Source organism: Rana temporaria, chromosome 1 (assembly GCF_905171775.1).
Source record: "Rana temporaria chromosome 1, aRanTem1.1, whole genome shotgun sequence".
NCBI lineage: Eukaryota > Metazoa > Chordata > Amphibia > Anura > Ranidae > Rana > Rana temporaria.
Window position 1 is genome coordinate 639,160,293 of NC_053489.1, and position 22,131 is coordinate 639,182,423.

Genomic DNA, 22,131 nt, shown 5'->3' on the forward strand with positions numbered 1-22,131 from the left:
TACGTCACCGCGTTCTGACACGATCGTTTTTTTAACCGATGGTGTGTAGGCACGATGGACCATCAGTCACCTTCAGACCGTTCTCATCGGATGGACTGATCGTGTGTACGAGGCTTTAGACTTTGGTGGAGAAACCCTTGTTGGCGAGCACAAGGACAGATGTTTCCTGTAGTTGGTGACCAGGTTTTCACACATCTCAGGAGGGATTTTGGTCAAACTTTACAGATCTTTTTTGGCAAATCGAGAGAGTTTCAGCTCCCTCCATACATTTTCTATAGGATTAAGGTCTGGAGACTGCCTAGGCCACTCCTCAACCTATCTTTAGTGTTCTGGCTGAGGGAAGAAGGTTCTCATCCAAGATTTTTACAATACATGGCTGTCCATTGGCCCCCCAATGTGGCAAAGTCAGCCTGTACCTTTAGCAGAGAAACAGCCTCAAAGCAGAATGTTTCCACCTCTGTGCTTGACTGTAGGGATGGTGTTCTTAGGGTCATATAGCCAGATTCAGAGAGAGTTACGCCGGCGTATCAGTAGATACGCCGTCGTAACTCTGAATCTGCGTTGTCCTAAATTTAAGTGTATTCTCAAATTGAGATACACTTAAATCTAGCTAAGATACGACAGCGGGCGCCGTCGTATCTTAGCTGTCTATTTAGGCCGGCTGCTAGGGGCGTGTATGCTGATTTACGCCTAGAATGCGTAAATCAGCGAGATACGCCTATTCACGAACGTACGCTTGCCCGTCGCAGTAAAGATACGCTGTTTACATAAGGCGTTTCAGGCCTAAAAGTTATTTCACCAAAAAGATGGCACAGCCAATGTTAAGTATGGACGTCGGAACCGCGTTGAATTTTTTAATTTTTACGTCGTTTGCGTAAGTCGTCCGTTGAATGGGGCTGGGCGTAATTTACGTTCACGTCGAAACCAATAAGTCTTTGCGGCGTAATTTGGAGCATGCGCACTAGGATATGTCCACGGATGGCGCATGCGCCGTTCGTTCAAAACGTCAGTCACGATTCATTAGCATAAAACACGCCCACCTCTTCACAATTTGAATTAGGCGCGCTTAGGCTGGCAAATTTACGCTACGCCGCCGTAACTTAGGACGCAAGTGCTTTGTGAATACAGCACTTGCCTCTCTAACTTACGGTGGCGTAGCGTATATGAGATACGCTACGCCTGCCTAACGTTAGGCTCATCTACGTGAATCCACCTAATAGTCAGCATTTTTCTTCCTCCAAAACACAGAGAATTGAGTTAATGCGCTCAAATTTTGGTCCCATCTGACCACAGCACTTTCTGCAAATCATTTAGATGTTCATAGGCATCTTGAGGAGGGGGACCATGCGGGTGCTGCAGGATTTCAATCAATGGCAACGTATTGTGTTACTAATGGTTTGTTTGGCGACTGTGGTCCAAACTTCCTTGAGATCATTCACAAGCTCCTCCCGTGTAGTTTTGGGCTGATCCCTCACTTTTCACATAAATCATCCTTAGCCCATAAGGCAAAAGCTTGCATGGAGCTCCAGACCGATTGATGGTTATTATGGATTTGTTCCATTTGCAAATAATCGCTCCAAAAGTTGTCTCCTTCTCACCAAGCTTCTTGCTAATGGTCTTGTAGCCCATTCCAGCTTTGTGCAGGTCTACAATCTTGTGAGCCCCTGACGTCCTTTGACAGCTCTTTGGTCTTGCCCAGGATTGTGAAGATTTAGTGGACAGGTGTCTCTTAAACACTTAACTAGTTGTAGTCAGAACTAATCTGTGTACCACATACTGTAGCCAGTCTGTGGGAGCCAAACTTATTGTTGGTTGGTAGGGGATAAAATACTTATTTTACTCACAGAACTACAACTCAATTTATAACATTTGCATGATGTTTTTTTATGGATTTTTGGTTGATATTCTGTCTCTATCATTTAAAATACATATATGATAAAAATTATAGACTCTTCATTTCTTTGTAAGTGAGCAAACTTACAAAATCTGTAGGGGAGCAAATAATTATTTTCCCCACTGTATCTCGGTACCCACACTTCTGTTCAACTGTATTTTACCCAGTAGAGGCCCATATTTTATTATTTATAAAGACGCTATATATCACTATGGCTTAATCTGTGTCTGTAGTGCATGTTCAAACCTTAATACCATAAATAATAATTGCATATTAGAATTTTACTCCAGGAGTATACAACGAGCTTGGAAATTCTAAAGAAATGCTTAAATAATGCTTTCCAATTGATTTTAGTTGGCTAAATTAAAATTTGAATTACCATATTTAAAATCGGTGTATTAGGCCGCGTACACACGATCAGTCTAAACCGATGAAAACGGACTGAAGGACTGTTTCATCGGTCCAAACCGACCGTGTGTGGGCCCCTTCGGTCAGTTATCCTTCGGTCCAAAAATGTAGAACTCGCTTTAAAATTCAACCGATGGACGCCTAACCGATAGGTCAAAACCGATGGTTAGTACGCAAAAGCATCGGTTAAAAACCTGCGCATGCTCAGAATCAAGTCGACTCATGCTTGGAAGCATTGAACTTCAGTTTTCTCTGCACGTCGTTGTGTTTTACGTCACCGCGTTGGACTCGATCGTTTTTTTAACTGATGGTGTGTAGGCACATCAGACCATCAGTCAACCGATGAGAACGGTCCTTCAGGCCTGTCTATCATATGAGCAGGGCCAGGAGGCGTGGCTGTAAGTGACTGACCGCCGGGTACACAGGAGATCGCGGCTGTGTAATTCAGCGGTGCTCGCTCCTCCTCTACCTTCGGAGACAGCAGGGATAATACAACACTGGTGAGGCTGCAATGATGGGAAAGGTGAGGCTGCAGATTGGCACTGAACAGGCTGCATTGTTGGGCAATTTAATGGCTGCAGATGGGCACTGAGCAGGCTGCATTGTTGGGCAATTTAATGGCTGCAGATAGGCACTGAGCAGGCTGCATTGTTGGGCAATTTAATGGCTGCAGATAGGCACTGAGCAGGCTGCATTGTTGGGCAATTTAATGGCTGCAGATGGGCACTGAGCAGGCTGCATTGTTGGGCAATTTAATGGCTGCAGATAGGCACTGTGCAGGGTGCATTGATGAGCCGAGACCCTAATTTTTCTTCAACGTTCTATATTTAAAATGTAAGTTTTTTTCCTTAAACTTCCCTCCTTAAAATTGGGGTGCGTGTTATACACCGATAAATTCTGTAATTTTTGTCACAGTTTGTCAACGGACTTCATCCTAATTTTATTTTTGTTTAGTTTTGTGTAGTGTGCACATGACCATAACTAATGAGCACTGCTCATCCCAAACAAATGAAAGTAATGGGGGAAAAGGAGGTTTGGTAACTTGTGGAAAATGCTGCAAGGATGCAGGAAAGCACAGAAGGAACAATTTCATGAAAAAGTGGATATGTATGGATTTTTTGGAGAATAAGGATATTGTTTGGTGTCACTCTAAACTTGAATGCTCCTACAAGGGGCACATACCCTGGGCACTGGGTTTGCATTTTTTGGTCTATAGGAAAGTGGGTTGCTTTTATGAACAAGTGAAATAGGTGGAGCTTTCAGGACCATACACCAGAACTACCATACATCCGATTTAGGTTACCTTTCCAGATCTGAGGTAGAAGCTCAAAGCGGTTCTCCATCTCTATCACCTGCAGAAGATCCACGATCCCTTTTATATTAGGAATAAACCTCTGTGGAAAAGAGCACAGCGTAAGTATTCAAATTTTCTACAGTCATCTCAACCTTTCCCCTCTTCAGCTCCCGCATCTGTATACCCCCCTATGGACTAGAGCGATTTTTACATTTCAACTGTGGGCCTACTGATGGCTTTGTCACTATTCAAGGTAGAACTAAAAAGGCAAAACTTTGGGGATGGAGTGGAGAGGGATTAGAACACCTGTCAGTTTTTATTGCCGTCTGTGTCCCCATTAGGGAGATTGTCCCTCTCTATTTGTCCTGTTTACCGTTGTCACTGAAAGTGAAAAGAAAATCCCCAAAAATTGCATTGACACCAGAACCTGAACAGAAGGTAAACCTTCCAATAGGGACACCAGTTCTGGCGACACCTCAGGGACTCATTCACTTTGGAGCGATTTCCTCTCACTTCCTGTTTGGCTATGGGACAAGAAGTGAAGGTAAATCTCCACAATGCTAAAAAGATGGCAAAAAAATAAAAATTCCAACAGAAGTTATAACCCTCCCTTACTCTATCCAAAATAAAAAAAAGAAGGTTTCTTATTTTGTGTTTTTTTTTTATAATAACAAAAACAAAACAAAAACACCCGTGGGGAGAAAACAGGAAGGAAGGTAATTAGGGCCGATTAAGGTTAAAGGTGTTTGTTACCCCAACATTTTATATTCCCGATATGTGCCTGCTGCACCAGGTATCTTGTTTTCTTTGTATTGCTTCCTTTATGTGACATCCTTTGTATTCCTTCCAGTCCCTCTGCTTTCCTATCAAAAGATTGACCACACTAAATAGGAAAGCACACCGTGGTCAGTTTTTTAGCTTTGCTGGAACTTTGTGTGCTCTCCTCCAATTAAAAACTTGTCCTGACACACCCCTGCTGCACAGCCATTCACTGGGTCAGCTCAGTGTGTTGCCGTTTCTCCTCCCCCTAGCCATTATGCAGCTGTGAACAGAGGGAATGTGATTATATATATATTTATATATTTAAAAAAAAAAAAAGATACAATGCCTTGAAAAAGTATTCATGCCCCTTTACATTTTTCAAATTTTGTCATGTTACAACCAAAAACATAAATGTATTTTATTAGGGTTTTATGTGATAGACCAACACACAGTGTCAAGTCAACACTTTAAACACTTTGTAAAACCTGTTTTTGTGCTACAATTACAGCTGCAAGTCTTTTTGGGGGATGTCTCTACCAGCTTTGCTCATCTAGAGAGTGACATTTTTGCCCATTCTTATTTGCAAAATAGCTCAAGCTCAGATTGGATGGAGAGCGTCTGAACAGCAATTTTCAAGTCTTGCCACAGATTCTCAATTGGATTTAGGTCTGGACTTTGACTGGGCCATTCTAACACATGAATATGATTTGATCTAAACCATTCCATTGTAGCTCTGGCTGTATGTTTAGGGTCATTGTCCTGCTGGAAGATGAACCTCCACCTCAGTCTCAAGTCTTTTGTAGACCAACAGGTTTTTTTTCTGACATTGTCCTGTATTTAGTTCCATCCATCTTCCCGTCAACTCTGAGCAGCTTCCCTGTCCCTGCTGAAGAAAAGCATCCCCAGAACATGATGCTGCCACCACCATGTTTCACGGTGGGGATGGTGTGTTCAGGGTGATGTGCAGTGTTAGTTTTCCGCCAAACAGTGTTTTGCTTTTAGGCCAAGAAGTTTAATTTTGGTCTCATGTGACCAGAGCACCTTCTTCCACATGTCTGCTGTGTCTCCCACATGGCTTCTCGTGGACTGCAAACCAGACTTCTTATGGCTTTCTTCTTGTCACTCTTTTATAAAAGGTCAGATTTGTGTAGAGCACAACTAATAGTTGTCCTGTGGACAGATTCTCCCCACCTGAGCTGTGGCTTGTCAGTTAGGTGAACAGCCATGTCTTGGTAGGTTTGCAGTTGTGACATACTCTTTCCATTATCGGTGATGAATTGAACAGATGGTCAAAGCTTGGAATATTTTTTTTATAACCTAACCCTGCTTTAAAACTTCTCCACAACTTTATCTCTGATCTGTCTGCTGTGTTCCTTGGCCTTCATGCGGTTTGTTCACTAAAGTTCTCTAACAAACCTTTTGAGGGCTTCACATAACAGCTGTATTTATACTGAGATTAAATTACACACAGGTGGACCCTATTTACTAAATTGGGTGACTTCTGAGGGCAATTGGTTCCACTAGATTGTAGTTAGGGGTATCAGAGTAAAGGGGGCTGAATACAAATGCACGCCACACTTTTCACATATTTGTTAAAAAATGTGAAAACCATTTATAACATTTTCCTTCCACTTCACAATTACTTGCCACTTTGTGTTGGTCAATCACATAAAATCACAATAAAACACATTTACGTTTTTGGTTGCAACATGACAAATTGTGGAACATTCCAAGGGGTATGAATACTTTTTCAAGGCACTGTATTTATAATTTTCTTTATATCTATACACAAAATGTTCTGCTTTGAATTTATATTTCAAACTGAAGGGCTTGTTTTACAAGGCGATTGTTTACAATCACTTTATTAACCACTTGCCGACCGCCGCATGTATATGTACGTCCACAGAATGGCACGCACAGGCATATGGGCGTACATGTACGTCCCTGCCTTTCTGCGGGTCAGGGGTCCGATCGGGACCCCCCCCGCTACATGCGGCGGTCGGATACCCGCAGGGAGCGATCTGGGACGACGGCGCGGATATTCGTTTATAGCCGCTCCGTCGCGATCGCTCCCCCGAGCTGAAGAACGGGGAGAGCCGTATGTAAACCACGGCTAGGAATGCTCTACCCACGACCATCCGCTTGGAAGAAAACCATCGGGTTTTTAGGAAAAAACTGAAAACCCACCTCTTTTGAAAGACCTGTACAACTCTGGATGCCAAGCGCCTTGAGGCGATTAAGTTCGCATTTGTTGCGCTATATAAGTTTCTCACTCACTCTTCCCCGTGCTTCACTATGGCGCTGCATCGATCGAGTGATCCCTTTTATAGGGAGACACGATCGATGACGTCAGTCATACAGCCACACCCCCCTACAGTTGTAAACACACACTAGGTGAACCCTAACTCCTACAGCGCCCCCTGTGGTTAACTCCCAAACTGCAACTGTCATTTTCACAATAAACAATGCAATTTAAAATGCATTTTTTGCTGTGAAAATGACAATGGTCCCAAAAATGTGTCAAAATTGTCCGAAGGATCCTCCATAATGTCGCAGTCACGAAAAAAAAAAAAAAATCGCTGATCGCCGCCATTAGTAGTAAAAAAAAAAAAAATTTTTTATAAAAATGCAATAAAACTATCCCCTATTTTGTAAACGCTATACATTTTGCGCAAACCAATCGATAAACGCTTATTGCGATTTTTTTTACCAAAAATAGGTAGAAGAATACGTATCGGCCTAAACTGAGGAAAAAAAATATTTGTTATATATGTTTTTGGGGGATATTTATTATAGCAAAAAGTAAAAAATATTGAATTTTTTTTCAAAATTGTCGCTGTATTTTTGTTTATAGCGCAAAAAATAAAAACCGCAGAGGTGATCAAATACCACCAAAAGAAAGCTCTATTTGTGGGGAAAAAAGGACGCCAATTTTGTTTGGGAGCCACGTCGCACGACCGCGCAATTGTCTGTTAAAGCGACGCAGTGCCGAATCGCAAAACCTGGCCTGGGCATTTAGCAACAAAATGGTCCGGGGCTTAAGTGGTTAAGGTGTTAAACGGGAACACCATTTTATTTTTATATTGCAGACCAAAAGATCACTTCTTTGACCTGGTAAATGCACCATAGGGCTTCTGGGAAGGGACAGGGCATACGACACATGTCCCAATATTTAGATGAAGTTATTTCAGTTATGTGCATGTCCACAACTTTATTATTATACAGGATTTATATAGTGCGCAGCGCTTTACAACTTGAGGATAGACAGTGCAAATTCAATATACTTTAAAATGGATGTAAACCCGATTCATGAAATTTGAGCTTGACCTGCTGTGTCTTCTTATCTCTCCCCCAGGGCACTATGTCCCGCAGTGGTCTCTTGCTCTGTAGCTCCGTTATCAGCCTGATAACTTCTCACACGTTCTCCGAGACGGAAGACAGAAGTGTGTGTCGGGGGAGGTTGCTATATATAGATTAGCAGTCAGCTTGCTGTCCAAGAACAGACCTCTTCCCAGTCCTTTCTTCCTTTGCCTATGAGAGGGGGTGTGTGCCTTTCCTCCAATCAGCTGTCTTGACTGTATGCCAATAATCCACTCCCAGTGTTAACCAGCAGGGCTTTTTTTCAGCGTGAACGCGGGGGGAAAACAGTTCCGGCACCTCCAGGACTGAATGTATGTAATGGCAAGGGGTGGTGTGGTGTGATGTAAGGCCCGTTGATGCTGGCTGCTGGGGGGGGGGGGTCTATTTTGTGAGAGGAGGGTCTGTTACTGTGGGGGGCAGTTGTTGCTGGTAGGGATTTGCTGTTGAGGAGCCTATTTTTGCTGGCTGCTGGAAGATCTGTTTTTGCTGTTGGAGGTCTATTGTTGCTGAGGAAGGGGATGGTATTTTGTTGTAGGTGGTCTGTTTCTGGGGGGGGATCTATTGTTGCTTGGGGGTCTATTGATGCTGGCTGGGGGGGAGATCTGTTGTTGCTTCAGGGGGTTTATTGTTACTGGGGAGGAAGGTATTTTTTTATGGGTGGTCCATTGATGCCAAGGGAATCTAATGTTGCTGGCTGCAGGGGATCTATTTTACTGCTTTTGTTATTATCATTAACGAGTTCCATACAAATTAGTTAGTACCACAAATGTTACATGCGTCTGTATTCTTTAAAAGAGGCGGTCTTAGGAGATAGGTAGGGGGTGGAACCAAGGAACGGTGCTCGGAGGTGGGTAAGAGGCAGAGACAAGGAATGAATTGGAAATGGGGAGTTCCTGCACCTATTCTTTGAGAAAAAAAAGCCCTGCTAACCAGGAATAGAAAAACTTTAACAGGAAGAGCACTTTCTAAATGATGATATATACAAAGACAGCAGATATGGATGTAAAACTTATGTAGGGAGATTTGTTTCATCTGTGTGTATCATCTGAGGCTGTTCACTTTACTGGGTAAATGTGAAGGTTTATATTCACTTTAATACAGTAGTAATCACAGGGCCTTGCTCGTCAATTGTCAAAGTACCACTTTATTGGCAGAACTTACAGAAGGAATGTTCTCTCTGTACCACTTCAGGACCACGTCAAGGCTCTCCAGCAGGCAGAGGATGTTAAAAAACTTGCCACTGCAAACAGAAAGGAAAAGTGATTACAGTAAGTGATTGCTTGTACACCTTGGCTTCGATTTTTTTTCCTTTCCCCCTGCAGATTCTCATGCTTTGAGGTCTCGGTTGTCTATGTATCATTTATGGTTTGCAAAAGATGATGGTTTATTCATGTTGTACAACATGTAGATCTGTAGATAAAAACGTTGTTATCCTCAATGAGAAACCCTTCAGTGAAATCTCCATCCCTTGCGTCAGACTGGCGCTATTGGAGACAGCATGGGGTCTGTTTTGTATGCAGAATTATTCCTATAGTTGAACTTTAGTCAGAAAATCAAGTCTTGCTAGATCAAAACATTAAAAAGTAGTGTCCATACTGTATAAAATCCTGTAATACACTATGGGGGTTAATTACGAAAGGCAAATCCACTTTGCACTGCAAGTGAACTTGGAAGTGCAGTCGCTGTAGATCCGAGTGGGAAATGCAAGCAAAATAAAAAACAGCATTTAAGCTTGCACATGATTGTATGATAAATTCAGCAGAGCTTCCCCTTATTTCAGATCTAAACCTGCGATTTACAGAGACTGCACTTCCAGTGCACTTGTAGTGAAAAGTGGATTTGCCTTTCATAAATAACCCCCTCTGTCTCAACCTGCTCTGCACATGCTCAGTTGCTCTCTATTTTCAGGCACTGATAAATTTGTAGAGGCTAATCTGCTGACAGCCTTAAAGCAAAATGAAATCCTCCTATTCTTTACAGCCAAGGGCCTTGCATCTGTTTGATCTGCAACCGCCATGGTGCTGCACATGTGATCAGTTATAACACCAACCATTTGATGGTTTGACAGTTTGGTTGAGGACACAAGGAAAATGCGATAATCCACAATCCAGCATTTCAGAAATGTAACTGTTTTTTTTAAACCGTTAAATTGATGGGTTTAGTTCCACTTTATGATTTACTGCTGTTCAGACACATTTTTGGGAGCATTGGCTTTTATACAGCGATTAGTGCTATAAAAATGCACCGATTACTGTGTAAATGTCACTGGCAGGGAAGGAGTTAACACTAGGGGACGATCAAGGGGTCAACTGTGTTCCCTAGTGTGTGTTTCAACTGTGGTGGGAGGAGACTCACTATAGGAGATGACAGATCGTGATTCCCAGCTTGTGGGAATTTACCATCTGCATCGCCTCACAGAACAGGAACACGTGTGTGTGTGTTCACACACACACACACACACACACACACACACACACACACCCCTGTTCTGCCTCTCGTGCCCGAGATCGCTTGTGGTCGGTGGTCACGAGCATCAGCACCCCCGCAGTGCAGCAGGAGCGTGCCAGAGCACGCCCGCTATCCCATTCAAAGGGACCGACCTACGACGGTTGGCGGGATCGTGCTGACCTGCCACAGTATAATGAAGGAGGCAGGTTGGCAAGTGGTTAAAGCACTTGTAAAGAATAAAAGAATAGTAATAAAAAATAAAATAAAACACACACACACACACACACACACACACTAACCTGTAAAGCTGGATACACACTATACAATTTTCTGTAGACTTTTTCCTTCAGAGATTTACCAAAACCATATAATGAGGTTAAACCTAAAGAGTTTCAATTTGTATGCAATCAGGCAGGCCCTTGCACTACATGGTTTTGGAAAATGTAAAAGGAAATCTGACAACAAAAGTTGTATAGTGTGTATGGGGTCTAAGACAACGGCATAATGTGCAATTATTCATCGCATACTAGCACATTATGAAATACCTACCTTAGAACAAAGCTCTTCCAGCGGTGCCTGTTCACCATTGATATGGCCGACATCTTCTCCAGGTGTTTCTTCCAAGTTTGCAGGCTCCGGCACCGCGCCCGGGAGCCGCCGTTTCCGGCATGGGCTCAGAAGGTACGGCACTGTAACCCGGACCTTCAGAGCGCATTCACTGATGAGGTCATCGGCTGCATGCACTCTAAATATATTTCCTAAACTGTGCAAGTTTATGAGATATTCACAGTACCGTATTTATCGTCGTATAACGCGCACTTTTTTCCCCTGAAAATATGGGGAAAATCACGGGTGCGCGTTATACGCCGATACTGTACCTCGGCTGTGTGTACCTCGGCTCGGAGGGTAGGGAGGGGGACGAGTGCCGCCGAGCGCCGCGGGAAATTATCGCGCCGTCTCTCCTGTTTACTCAGCACACGTCACACACACATTCCCGCTTCCGCCACCGGCATTGGACCAGTGTTTTATCAATCACAGAAGCTGGGCCAATGCCGATGGCGGAGGCGGGACTGTGTGTGTGTGACTGCCGCCGAATGAACAGGAAATGACGGCTCGGCTCGGATGACGGCTCGGCGATTCCCACGAGAGAAGGTGAGGCTGCATTTGGGCACAGGCTGCATTTTGGGCACAGGCTAGGCTAGGCTGCAGATGGACCACAAAATTAAAAAAATATGTTTTTTTTTCCTGAAACTTCCCTCTGAAATTGGGGTGCGCGTTATACGCTGGTGTGCGTTATACGCCGATAAATACGGTATCTACAGATAAGCCTTCTTATAGGCTTACCTGTAGGTACAAGTGGTGTAACAGTTTACAAACACTTTAACAAAAAATAATAAATGCACATTAATTTGCAGGTAAAAATGTGCATTATTTTTATTCTACAGGAGCCTGAAAAAGTATTGCGCTCGTGATCAGCGGATTGTGGGTGCAACATCAGACTCCTGCAAATTTTTCCTCCAGCTTTCTTGCCTGTGCATGTTTTCTGTTTAAAAGTTGGAGGAAGTATCAGCGGACTACAAGGGTTCACCTCAGCGCCCCTGCAGTCCATTGAGAATTACAAGCCCTCTGTCACAGTGGCAGAAGGGACTTGTAGTTAATTTAATTCACAGATCCAAATTGGACAGTGGCTGGTGTGGTGCCTTGTTCGCTGTCAAAAGAGAAAAAGAGGTTGCTAAATAGGTTACCCCAAATACAGGTGTAACAAGTAACATGTTCAGAAGGTGAACTTGTCCTTTAACCACTTAAGCCCCGGACCTTTAGGCAGCTAAATGCCCAGGCCAGGTTTTGCGATTCGGCACTGCGTCGCTTTAACACACAATTGCGCGGTCGTGCAACGTGGCTCCCAAACAAAATTGGCGTCCTTTTTTCCCCACAAATAGAGCTTTCTTTTGGTGGTATTTGATCACCTCTGCGGTTTTTATTTTTTGTGCTATAAACAAAAATAAAGCGACAATTTTGAAAAAAATTCAATATTTTTTAGTTTTTGTTATAATAAATATCCCCCAAAAACACATATAAAAAAAAAATTTCACTCAGTTTAGGCCGATACGTATTCTTCGACCTATTTTTAGTAAAAAAAAAAAAAAAAAAATCGCAATAAGCGTTTATCGATTGGTTTGCGCAAAATTTATAGCGTTTACAAAATAGGGGATGGTTTTATTGCATTTTTATTAATTCTGTTTTTTTTTTTTACTACTAATGGCGGCGATCAGCGATTTTTTTCGTGACTGCGACATTATGGCGGACACTTCGGACAATTTTGACACATTTTTGGGACCATTGTCATTTTCACAGCAAAAAATGCATTTAAATTGCATTGTTTATTGTGAAAATGACAGTTGCAGTTTGGGAGTTAACCACAGGGGGCGCTGTAGGAGTTGGGGTTTACCTAGTGTGTGTTTACAACTGTAGGGGGGTGTGGCTGTAGGACTGACGTCATCGATCGAGTCTCCCTTATATAAGGGATCACTCGATCGATACGCCGCCACAGTGAAGCACGGGGAAGCTGTGTTTACACACGGCTCTCCCCGTTCTTCAGCTCCGGGGAGCGATCGCGACGGAGCGGCTATAAACAAATAGCCGTGCCGTCGTCCCGGATCGCTCCCCGAGGGAACCCGACCGCCGCATGTAGCGGGGGGGGGGGGTCCCGATCGGACCCCCGACCCGCGGAAAGGCAAGGATGTACATGTACGCCCATTTGCCTGTACGTGCCATTCTGTGGGCGTACATATACATGCGGCGGTCGGGAAGTGGTTAATGTTGCTGTAGGGCCTTTTGGCAGCCTACCTGAAAGTATGGCTTCATCTGAGGATCAAAGCTTTGGAACGGCCCAGTCAGAGCCCGGACCTGAATCCAATTGAAAATCTGTTGGGTAACCTGAAGAGTATGACCTTGCAACTGATTGATTTGGAGCACTTTTGTAAGGAAGGGTGGGCAAAGATATGCCATGCTGATAGACTCATACCCTAAAACAGTGGTCATCAACTCCTGTCCTCAGGGCCCACCAACAGGCCAGGTTTGCAAGATAACTGAAAAACATCACAGGTGATATAATTTGCTGCTCAGTGATTGCAGTATTCTAGTCTGCATCTCCCCAAGGAAATACATAAAAAGTGCACATTTGAGGGTAACCTGAAACTCACTAGTAGTAGGACACCAAGGTGCGGTTTCCAAGAAGTTTCCAGTTGTCTCCAGTGTTCTTCACGGCATCCAATTTATAAGCCATTTCTATGTCCTTTGTTTCCAGACACTGAAAGCAGAAAAACACTGGTAAGACAACACCCAGATTCTCATATGCAACTTAATATTTCTGCCACGTTGCAAGGTTTCATCAGTAGCCAGTCAAAGTGGTCATACCAGACCTCCGGAGGCTTGTGAACATTGGCATCTTGAGTCAAGGCTTGCTTTCCACTCTTTGCAATTGGCATGTTTTGCTATACAATACTCATATAGGCAAAGACCTACAGCCGATCTAAACAAAAATTAGGACTAAAACAAAACAGTATAAAAGCAAATCTCCTGCGCTCGGGAGATTAGTCTATAGGTAGGTGGTGCAGCCAACCCTTTGGCTAAAATGTGGAATGTCAATGGTCTTGCTGCCCTCCTCAGAACAATAAGTATGCTTAAAACTGAAACATATAAAAAAGGAGGGCACACCGACCTTGTGCATTACCAAATATACATTTTTATTATAAAAGCTATAACAGCAATAGTCATACTCACAAGCCTATGTGATAAAAAAGGCTGGTCAGTACATCAGCAAGTAGAACCATGCCTTTAGACTAGGGCTGTGGAAATTAAAGATTATTTCCTTGATTAATCGTTAAATTTTTTTGATTGATCAAAATTCTTTTGATCGGTACTAGTGGTGCAACGGATCGCAAATGATCCGTGATCCAAACGGGTCACCACATGCGGATCGGCACACCACGTGATCAGCAGAGCTCCACTGCTGCCTTGGCCATAGGAAAGGCTGCGGCTTCGGCCTAGCTCCCGGAGCGGCGGCCATCTTGGTCCACCCGGCGGCGGTCTAGGTGATCCTAGAGCGGCACGTTGATGTCATCACCCGGCCTCAACTGCTCGTGTTCGGCCGGCTTCTCTGGTAAGACAAAGCAAGCACTAATCTTCCTATTACAGCGGGGGGAGGTGCCTGTGGCTATTACAGCGGGGGGAGGTGCCTGTGGCTATTACAGCGGGGGAGGTGCCTGTGGCTATTACAGCGAGGGGGGAGGTGCCTGTGGCTATTACAGCGAGGGGGGAGGTGCCTGTGGCTATTACAGCGAGGGGGGAGGTGCCTGTGGCTATTACAGCGAGGGGGGAGGTGCCTGTGGCTATTACAGCGAGGGGGGAGGTGCCTGTGGCTATTACAGCGAGGGGGGAGGTGCCTGTGGCTATTACAGCGAGGGGGGAGGTGCCTGTGGCTATTACAGCGAGGGGGGAGGTGCCTGTGGCTATTACAGCGAGGGGGGAGGTGCCTGTGGCTATTACAGCGAGGGGGGAGGTGCCTGTGGCTATTACAGCGAGGGGGGAGGTGCCTGTGGCTATTACAGCGAGGGGGGAGGTGCCTGTGGCTATTACAGCGAGGGGGGAGGTGCCTGTGGCTATTACAGCGAGGGGGGAGGTGCCTGTGGCTATTACAGCGAGGGGGGAGGTGCCTGTGGCTATTACAGCGAGGGGGGAGGTGCCTGTGGCTATTACAGCGAGGGGGGAGGTGCCTGTGGCTATTACAGCGAGGGGGGAGGTGCCTGTGGCTATTACAGCGAGGGGGGAGGTGCCTGTGGCTATTACAGCGAGGGGGGAGGTGCCTGTGGCTATTACAGCGAGGGGGGAGGTGCCTGTGGCTATTACAGCGAGGGGGGAGGTGCCTGTGGCTATTACAGCGAGGGGGGAGGTGCCTGTGGCTATTACAGCGAGGGGGGAGGTGCCTGTGGCTATTACAGCGAGGGGGGAGGTGCCTGTGGCTATTACAGCGAGGGGGGAGGTGCCTGTGGCTATTACAGCGAGGGGGGAGGTGCCTGTGGCTATTACAGCGAGGGGGGAGGTGCCTGTGGCTATTACAGCGAGGGGGGAGGTGCCTGTGGCTATTACAGCGAGGGGGGAGGTGCCTGTGGCTATTACAGCGAGGGGGGAGGTGCCTGTGGCTATTACAGCGAGGGGGGAGGTGCCTGTGGCTATTACAGCGAGGGGGGAGGTGCCTGTGGCTATTACAGCGAGGGGGGAGGTGCCTGTGGCTATTACAGCGAGGGGGGAGGTGCCTGTGGCTATTACAGCGAGGGGGGAGGTGCCTGTGGCTATTACAGCGAGGGGGGAGGTGCCTGTGGCTATTACAGCGAGGGGGGAGGTGCCTGTGGCTATTACAGCGAGGGGGGAGGTGCCTGTGGCTATTACAGCGAGGGGGGAGGTGCCTGTGGCTATTACAGCGAGGGGGGAGGTGCCTGTGGCTATTACAGCGAGGGGGGAGGTGCCTGTGGCTATTACAGCGAGGGGGGAGGTGCCTGTGGCTATTACAGCGAGGGGGGAGGTGCCTGTGGCTATTACAGCGAGGGGGGAGGTGCCTGTGGCTATTACAGCGAGGGGGGAGGTGCCTGTGGCTATTACAGCGAGGGGGGAGGTGCCTGTGGCTATTACAGCGAGGGGGGAGGTGCCTGTGGCTATTACAGCGAGGGGGGAGGTGCCTGTGGCTATTACAGCGAGGGGGGAGGTGCCTGTGGCTATTACAGCGAGGGGGGAGGTGCCTGTGGCTATTACAGCGAGGGGGGAGGTGCCTGTGGCTATTACAGCGAGGGGGGAGGTGCCTGTGGCTATTACAGCGAGGGGGGAGGTGCCTGTGGCTATTACAGCGAGGGGGGAGGTGCCTGTGGCTATTACAGCGAGGGGGGAGGTGCCTGTGGCTATTACAGCGAGGGGGGAGGTGCCTGTGGCTATTACAGCGAGGGGGGAGGTGCCTGTGGCTATTACAGCGAGGGGGGAGGTGCCTGTGGCTATTACAGCGAGGGGGGAGGTGCCTGTGGCTATTACAGCGAGGGGGGAGGTGCCTGTGGCTATTACAGCGAGGGGGGAGGTGCCTGTGGCTATTACAGCGAGGGGGGAGGTGCCTGTGGCTATTACAGCGAGGGGGGAGGTGCCTGTGGCTATTACAGCGAGGGGGGAGGTGCCTGTGGCTATTACAGCGAGGGGGGAGGTGCCTGTGGCTATTACAGCGAGGGGGGAGGTGCCTGTGGCTATTACAGCGAGGGGGGAGGTGCCTGTGGCTATTACAGCGAGGGGGGAGGTGCCTGTGGCTATTACAGCGAGGGGGGAGGTGCCTGTGGCTATTACAGCGAGGGAGGTGCCTGTGGCTATTACAGCGGGGGAGGTGCCTGTGGCTATTACAGCGGGGGAGGTGTCTGTGGCTATTACAGCGGGGGAGGTGTCTGTGGCTATTACAGCGGGGGAGGTGCCTGTGGCTATTACAGCGGGGGAGGTGCCTGTGGCTATTACAGCGGGGGAGGTGCCTGTGGCTATTACAGCGGGGGAGGTGCCTGTGGCTATTACAGCGGGGGAGGTGCCTGTGGCTATTACAGCAGGGGAGGTGCCTGTGGCCATTACAGTGGGGACTATATTATGGTGGTGATCCGAAAAATATATGTGCGTTAAAATTAATCGAAATTAGTCGATAAAAATAAAAATTTTAAAAATTTGAGTAATCGAACACGGAAATTGTATTCAGCAACAGCCCTATTTAGACCCTGCAACCTGGACTAGATAGTGTGTGGGTGTGTGTGTGTGTGGGGGGGACCAGATGGCATTGCAAACCAGCTTACGCGTTACAAGCAAAAAGTAGGACTAGTCAGTGCGCCCCGCTTATTTACAAAGTGGTTTTGCACTCAATTACTTTAGGAGTAATTACTAGATGTCAGAATGTTTTTGGATTTACCCATACTGAATTTGGTAAATGTTCCCTGCCCCCCTACACAATGCACCCAACATGCCGATGGTCCTTCGCTAGTAATTTTTAATACGAGTTGCTGGAGCCATCCTTCTCTTCTTTACAAGCCACACTGCACAGCAAGCACATGCACCGTTCAGTCGCCTGCAACATCCACAGAAGGACAGACCATCTGGGTTGGACATCAGGCAGTACGGATCTTGACTATCAGCCGATAACCAGAATCATGAAGATAAAAAGGCACCATTTACCATGCCAACTTTGATGACAAAAGTAGATTTAAAAATAAACAAAAAGAAAAAAAAAAAAAAAAAAAAAAAAAAAAGTTCATTTTTGAGATCATAACTTTATTTTATTACGGCATTTCATATTTGAAGCAATGCATCCAGAAAAGCACAGCCAATTGCCATCTTGTGTTGCGTTTGATAAACAATATATGATTTTTTTTAATCAGACATAACTGTACATGGGACAGTCTGTTTAGTAGTTTGTCAAAGAAATCAGGTTACTTTTAAAGGGATAATTTAGGTCGACTAAATCTCCAGTACATTTTAGTCGTCTAAAATTGAATGAGTGTAATTAAATTGTAATGCATTAGTTAACATTTCTCTACAATTTCCAAACTCATACTACTTTAGGGAAAAATCGAATATGTCATCATTTATAGTATTGAGCTATGAACATGCACTAGAGACCAGTGTTAATTTTGAAATCAAATTACAATTTAGTTTTAGCCTTTTGACTAAAATGCCATTTTTAGTTTTAGTTGCATTTTAGTCAACTCAATGGTTTTCGTTTTAGTCATATTTTAGTCAAATAAAATGTTATTAATTTAGTCGACTAAAATGTTTTAGTCATTTTAGTCGACTAAATTAAAGCGGATCTCCACTCTAAAGTGAAGTCGCGCTGATCGGCACCCTCCCCCCTCCGGTGTCACATTTGACACCTTTCAGGGGGGAGGGGGGTGCAGATACCTGTCTACAGACAGGTATTTGCACCCACTTCCGGCCCTACGATACGGGCAAAAGACGGGTTTTTTCCTTACTTCCCGTCCGTCCCCCGTTGTATGCTGGGAACACTCGGCTCCCAGCACACAGCGGGAGCCAATCGGCGGGCGCAGAGCGACTCGCGCATGCGCCGTAGGGAACCGGGCAGTGAAGCCGGAGCGCTTCACTTCCTGGTTCCCTCACCGTGGATGGAGGGGGGAGCAGCAGGGTGACGAGCGATCGCTCGTCATCTGCTGCGGACGGCGCTGGACTCCAGGACAGGTAAGTGTCCTTATATTAAAAGTCAGCAGCTGCAGTATTTGTAGCTGCTGGCTTTTAATATATTTTTTTAGTGGCACATCCGCTTTAACACCGTTTGTAACCTTGGTCAATAACTTGACAACCTGAAACTGCCCAACTAAAAGCCAACAAGTAGAGAATGAGACACAGGACACCATAATGCCTCAACACCAGGGAAGGTCTGTACCAGCCATAAGAAGATACCTGAAGACGCTTTCGTCTGATCTCCAGCAACTGCTTTTATAGACGCCTGGGTCCTCGTTGCTATGCAGATCATGAACCCACTCTAACCTGGAGTTAAAGAGGAGTTTCAGCCTGGGGTAAAAAAATAATTAAAAGTCAGCAGCTACAGATACTGTAGCTGCTAACTTTTAATATAAAAGACACTTACCTGTCCAGGGAGTCCACAATGTCGGCACCCCAAGCTGATCCATCCATCGGCTCTGGGTGCAGGCGCCATAATCCTTCTAAATAAAGTAATTCTAAATAACATTTGTCAGGACCGGTTCACACTGCTGTGTGGTGCGAGATCGCATGTGATTCGCACCGCGCTGCAGTGCAAATCACATGCAATGCGAATCTAGCCATACAGAAAGTATGGCTGAATTCGCATTGCATTCGGACCAAACTCGCACAGGACCCTTTTTTGGTCCACAGCAGAATCGGATCGCATGGGTGTGAACACCGATTCCTGTCCATATTTGCAGATCACACTGCGATATGCGAACCGATTATAAATCGACACTCCCAGCAGTTCGCATAGTGCAGTATGAACTGCTGCTGGGAGACATGCGATTCGGTGGATTCGCAGGGTTCCCACATCACTGCAGTGTGAAACGAGCCTCAAGCACAAGGCCCACAGACCGAAACTAGCCTGCCAGGCCATAACATCTGGCCCTCACATTGCTCCCACAGCTGTGGCATTCCCCTTTGTCCCTGCCCCCCACCTTGCAGTCAGCAGCAGAGAGGACGACAGAAGTCCTCCACCAGATCCTGCACTTCTCCATGCCCTGCAGCACCCCCATAAATGTTGATGCTGCCCATAAGGAAATTGAGTTTGACAACCCTGCTCTAAAGAATACACATATAATATCAAAAGAAAGGTTTTTGAAAAAAAATAAATAAAAATTATATTATATTACACACACACACAGTCATTCATTATTACCACTATACAAAAGTACTAGACATCCCATCACTGTTTTTATACACAATATAGATTTTGAACTAGACCTGAACTTCAAAAGTCCAATTTTTTCTTGAAACACCATCCCCCCAAACAAAAAAAAAAAGGCAGGAAATTTCCTGTTTCTACAACCTCAAAAGATATGAATTCTTCAGTAAGACTGCGGTTCAAGAAATTTGGAGTAAACCAAAAGCATCATTTATAGGGATCATTTCGACTGATATACGGTACTTACCACTCTTACTGCCTCTGCAAAGAATTTCACTGAAAAAAATAAAATAAAAAAAACTTTTAATTCAAAACTCAGTACAAAAAATTAATAAAAAAATAAATAAGTATTGGCCATTGCCTAGCAGCTAATATACATACTAGGGGTTGACCGATATAGGTTTTTCAGGGCGGATACCGATTTTCGGGCACTTTTCAGGACGATAGCCAATAACAGGTGCCAAGAGTCTGTACATCATCATCACTTGCCACCCAGCGTGTCACTTGCCACTCAGATGCAGTATGTCACTTGCCACCCATATGCAGCTTGTCACTTGCCACCCATATGCAGCACGTCACTTACCAATGTCACCTGCCACTGTCACCCATATGCAGCTTGTCACTACTTGCGCTACTTCTTCCAGCCTCTCCCCAGCGGTGTCCCGAGCGGGTAAACTTCCACAGGAGGGTGGTAAGAGATGATGCAACGATCTGTCTGCTCGCCTGCAGCTCTGTCAAGAGCAGCCGTCGCAGCCCTGCTGTAGTGGCAGAACAGCAGTGACGCGAGGTAGGCAGTGAGATATAATGTCCTCTCTCTGCTGTCCGCCACACCGCTGACAGAGACTGCAGCGAGCGCCGCGCGGGGACAGGGGGGGAGGAGGTTTCTGACCGATACAGATTTGAAAAATGTGGATATCGGCCCCCAATAATCAGCAGCTCCGATAGTCGGGCGACGCCAAATATATACACATATATATATATATTTTTTTTTCTATAGCCCATCTTTGAGTGTACCAGTGACCACCATACTAGTAGATCGCTTTACTTTAAAGACTTAGGCTATGTACACACGGCTGGAAATCTCTTCAGGAAAAAAACGTTCGTTTTCCTGGACGAGATTCCTGGCAAGCTTTCTTGCTCGCCGAGTGTACACACACACACCATATTCAAAAGAACCGCCGTTCTTTTGAATGGCAAGAACACGGTGACGTCATCGACTATGACGAGCCATCTTGCTACACCCTACACTATGCCTTGTAAGCTACCGCGCATGCGTCCAAGTCTCATCGAGCATGTGCGGGCTTACCGAGGCCAGGTAAGCATACACACGCTCGGGTTTCTCGGCAGGAAAACACTGCTGAGAATCCGATGAGAAAATGAGAGAGCAGGTTCTCCATTTTTCTTGTCGAGATTTCCGGCAGTTTTCCCGACGAGAAACCGTACACACGCACGTTTTTCTCTGCAAAAAGCTCTCCCAGCAGCTTTCTTGCCGAGAAAACTGTGCATGTGTACGAGGCTATAGGGCTCAGTTCATAAAGCCAAAACACCAGGATAAAAGTACTTATATTCAAAAATGTCCAATAGGATTTGAAATGAAATAAAATGCACACAGACAAATAAAGACATTTGGCCACCTAGCATAAAATACGCCTGAATTTCCAGAGTCCAGGAGCCCCATCTGTGGTGTAAAAAATCTTAGTTGAAGAAAGGGGGGGAGGATCCGCCATTTTTGTCATGACGGTGGAATCGATCGAGTTTTGCGACCGTATCGGCCTGTTTGAGGCAGCGACATTTCTCCACGGTTCACAGAGGCACTGCAGAGGTAAGGTAACGGGTGTGTAGCTCGAGAAGAGAGGGACAGGATCATAGAATCAGGATCTCACGCCGGCGGAGCTCAGGCACGTCTTACCGCATGCAGCTTCAGGCCATGCCCCAAAAAATTACAAATTTACAAGATTTTAACCGAAACTAAGAAAATCTTTTTTTTTCCCCCTTTCAAGATTTTTGGCCTTTTTCGTTTGGCAAAAAATAAAAAAACCCAGTGGTGATTAAATACCACCAAATAAAGCAAAGCTGTATCTGTCTCAAGAAAATGATACAAATTTAATTTGGGTAAAGTGTTGCATGACAGCGCAATTGTAATGCAAAGTGTTACGGCGCTGAAAGCTGAAAATGGGTCTGGTCAGAAAGTGGGCAGTAGGCAAGTGGTTAAAACGTATTTAAACCTTAATAATGAGCTTCTCTTATTTGAGCCCTTAAAGTGCAACTCCAGGCACAACCAAAAACCCTTTGCAGGCGGGGTCCTCGCTCCCCTTGTACTGCAAGGGTTAAATGGTCGTTAGGTCTAGGGGGTTACAGAACAGGCTGCATTAGCTGACTCCCCAAATCCAGCAGGCTCAGCTACTGTCCTTCTCTCCCTGGAGCTCCGTCATGTACAGTACAGGGCTCTGTATTGCACATGGTTGAGGAGAAGTGTGAGCTCAGTGGGGAGCGAGCAGCTTACAGGTTGCGGGGGAC

General features: G+C 45.9%; 1 protein-coding gene across 1 annotated transcript in view; it reads right to left on the reverse strand.

The window, feature by feature from the left end:
• Positions 1–22,131, reverse strand: part of PTCD3 (pentatricopeptide repeat domain 3) — a 111,471-nt gene that overhangs the window by 24,353 nt on the left and 64,987 nt on the right. Inside the window, exons 16-19 of the mRNA XM_040335454.1 lie at positions 19,862–19,890; positions 13,370–13,476; positions 8,880–8,958; positions 3,606–3,696 (exon numbers count right to left, since the gene is read on the reverse strand). Of these exons, the coding sequence (XP_040191388.1) occupies positions 3,606–3,696; positions 8,880–8,958; positions 13,370–13,476; positions 19,862–19,890 (306 nt within the window). The remainder of the gene's footprint in view (positions 1–3,605; positions 3,697–8,879; positions 8,959–13,369; positions 13,477–19,861; positions 19,891–22,131) is intronic.